The following is a 455-nucleotide window of genomic DNA, read 5'->3' as shown; positions in this document are numbered from 1 at the left end:
TGAGTGGCACCAGCCTGCCAGCATGGGGAAATGCCCCATGTCCTGCTCGGGGGTCACAACAGGTACCCCAGGATGCCCCATGACACCCCTGCATGGGCACAAAGCCCCCCCATTTCTGATGGGACCACAAGCAGGAGACAAGACCAGGCCGGGGGGTCCCCTCTTCGTCATCCTCTTCCTCCGGCGCCCCCCGCTCCCTCCGCTCGGCGTGCATGCTGCATTCATCCCATCGCACCCCCTCCCTCCCTCCCTCCTCCCCTCCTTGCCCCCACCCCTGCAGAGTATAACGATGGGTTGTGCCATCTGCTAACCCGTGCGTGCCCCGCTATGAAGCCCCAGACCCTGGGATTAGCTAAGGACGCCTGGGAGATAGCGCGGGAATCCATCAGCCTCAACAAGAAACTCGGCATGGGATGTTTCGGAGACGTGTGGATGGGGAAGGCGGGCCCCGCCCG

General features: G+C 64.0%; 2 protein-coding genes across 2 annotated transcripts in view; both read left to right on the top strand.

Annotated features, from left to right (window-relative positions):
- LOC118452995 (proto-oncogene tyrosine-protein kinase Yrk-like) overlaps positions 1-83 on the top strand; it is a 2,382-nt gene extending 2,299 nt beyond the window's left edge. Inside the window, exon 6 of the mRNA XM_035901260.1 lies at positions 63-83. Within this exon, the coding sequence (XP_035757153.1) occupies positions 63-83 (21 nt within the window). The remainder of the gene's footprint in view (positions 1-62) is intronic.
- Positions 84-284: 201 nt separating this feature from the next.
- LOC104132549 (proto-oncogene tyrosine-protein kinase Yrk) overlaps positions 285-455 on the top strand; it is an 18,285-nt gene continuing 18,114 nt past the window's right edge. The window contains exon 1 of the mRNA XM_035901224.1: positions 285-436. Within this exon, the coding sequence (XP_035757117.1) occupies positions 328-436 (109 nt within the window). The 5' untranslated portion in view covers positions 285-327. The remainder of the gene's footprint in view (positions 437-455) is intronic.

This window comes from Egretta garzetta, unplaced genomic scaffold, assembly GCF_000687185.1.
Source record: "Egretta garzetta isolate BGI_Z169 unplaced genomic scaffold, ASM68718v1 scaffold368, whole genome shotgun sequence".
In the NCBI taxonomy this organism is placed as follows: Eukaryota; Metazoa; Chordata; class Aves; order Pelecaniformes; family Ardeidae; genus Egretta; species Egretta garzetta.
This window is presented reverse-complemented; position numbering and strand designations above follow the sequence as displayed.